This window comes from Penaeus monodon, chromosome 20 (genome assembly GCF_015228065.2).
Source record: "Penaeus monodon isolate SGIC_2016 chromosome 20, NSTDA_Pmon_1, whole genome shotgun sequence".
Taxonomy (NCBI): Eukaryota; Metazoa; Arthropoda; class Malacostraca; order Decapoda; family Penaeidae; genus Penaeus; species Penaeus monodon.
Genome location: NC_051405.1, coordinates 7,695,233 through 7,695,896, shown reverse-complemented (window position 1 = coordinate 7,695,896; position 664 = coordinate 7,695,233). Strand labels below are relative to the sequence as shown.

Sequence of the window (664 nt, the reverse complement as noted above, 5' to 3'; positions counted from 1 at the left end):
CCTCCCCCGCCCCCGACCAGCTTAGGTTGCAAGTTGTCATGCCATATCTCGAGCCATCGCCCTGTGTCAGTTATGGGAATCTAATGTTACTTTCCTTCTCCCCTCTTCCCTCTCCCCTCCCTGTCTTTCTCTTGTGATTTTTTTTTTCACTCTCTCTGTCTCTTTCTGTCTTTCTCTTTTTTTTTTCTCTCTCTCTGTCACTCCTGTCGTTTTTCCTTTCCTTTCCTTTCTTTTCCTATCCTTTCTATATAAAAGATGTCCTATCACTCGCTCACACTCCTAACACTCCATCTCAATAGTCTGAATCCATCTATATATCTATCCATCTTTCTTTTTCCCCTCTTTTCTCACATTCTATCTATCGGTATCTTTTTCTATCTCTTTTTCTCTATCTCAAAATCTATCAAAACTATCTAACTCTTGTCTCGGTGATGGTAATATTCTACTGTAATTGTGTGTGCCCTTTTCTATCTCTTCAGATAGAATACAAAACCATTCTGCAAATCTCAACATGATTCAACCCTCAACCCTCACTGATGGTTGGAATTCAAGTACGTATATATTTTTGGCTTAGAACACAATTACATCTATGTATATTTTTTTAGGCATGAACATCAACACGTATGCATAATTTTTCCCGTTGTTTTTTTTTTTTTTATCTCTT

General features: G+C 37.7%; 1 protein-coding gene across 2 annotated transcripts in view; it reads left to right on the top strand.

Annotated features, from left to right (window-relative positions):
* The window catches only part of LOC119585611 (homeobox protein prospero-like), a gene marked incomplete at its 5' end in the record, with an annotated part of 25,587 nt that overhangs the window by 4,108 nt on the left and 20,815 nt on the right, over positions 1-664 (top strand). For both annotated transcript variants that reach the window (XM_037934281.1, XM_037934280.1), the window contains 1 exon segment: positions 480-551. In XM_037934281.1, the coding sequence (XP_037790209.1) occupies positions 480-551 (72 nt within the window).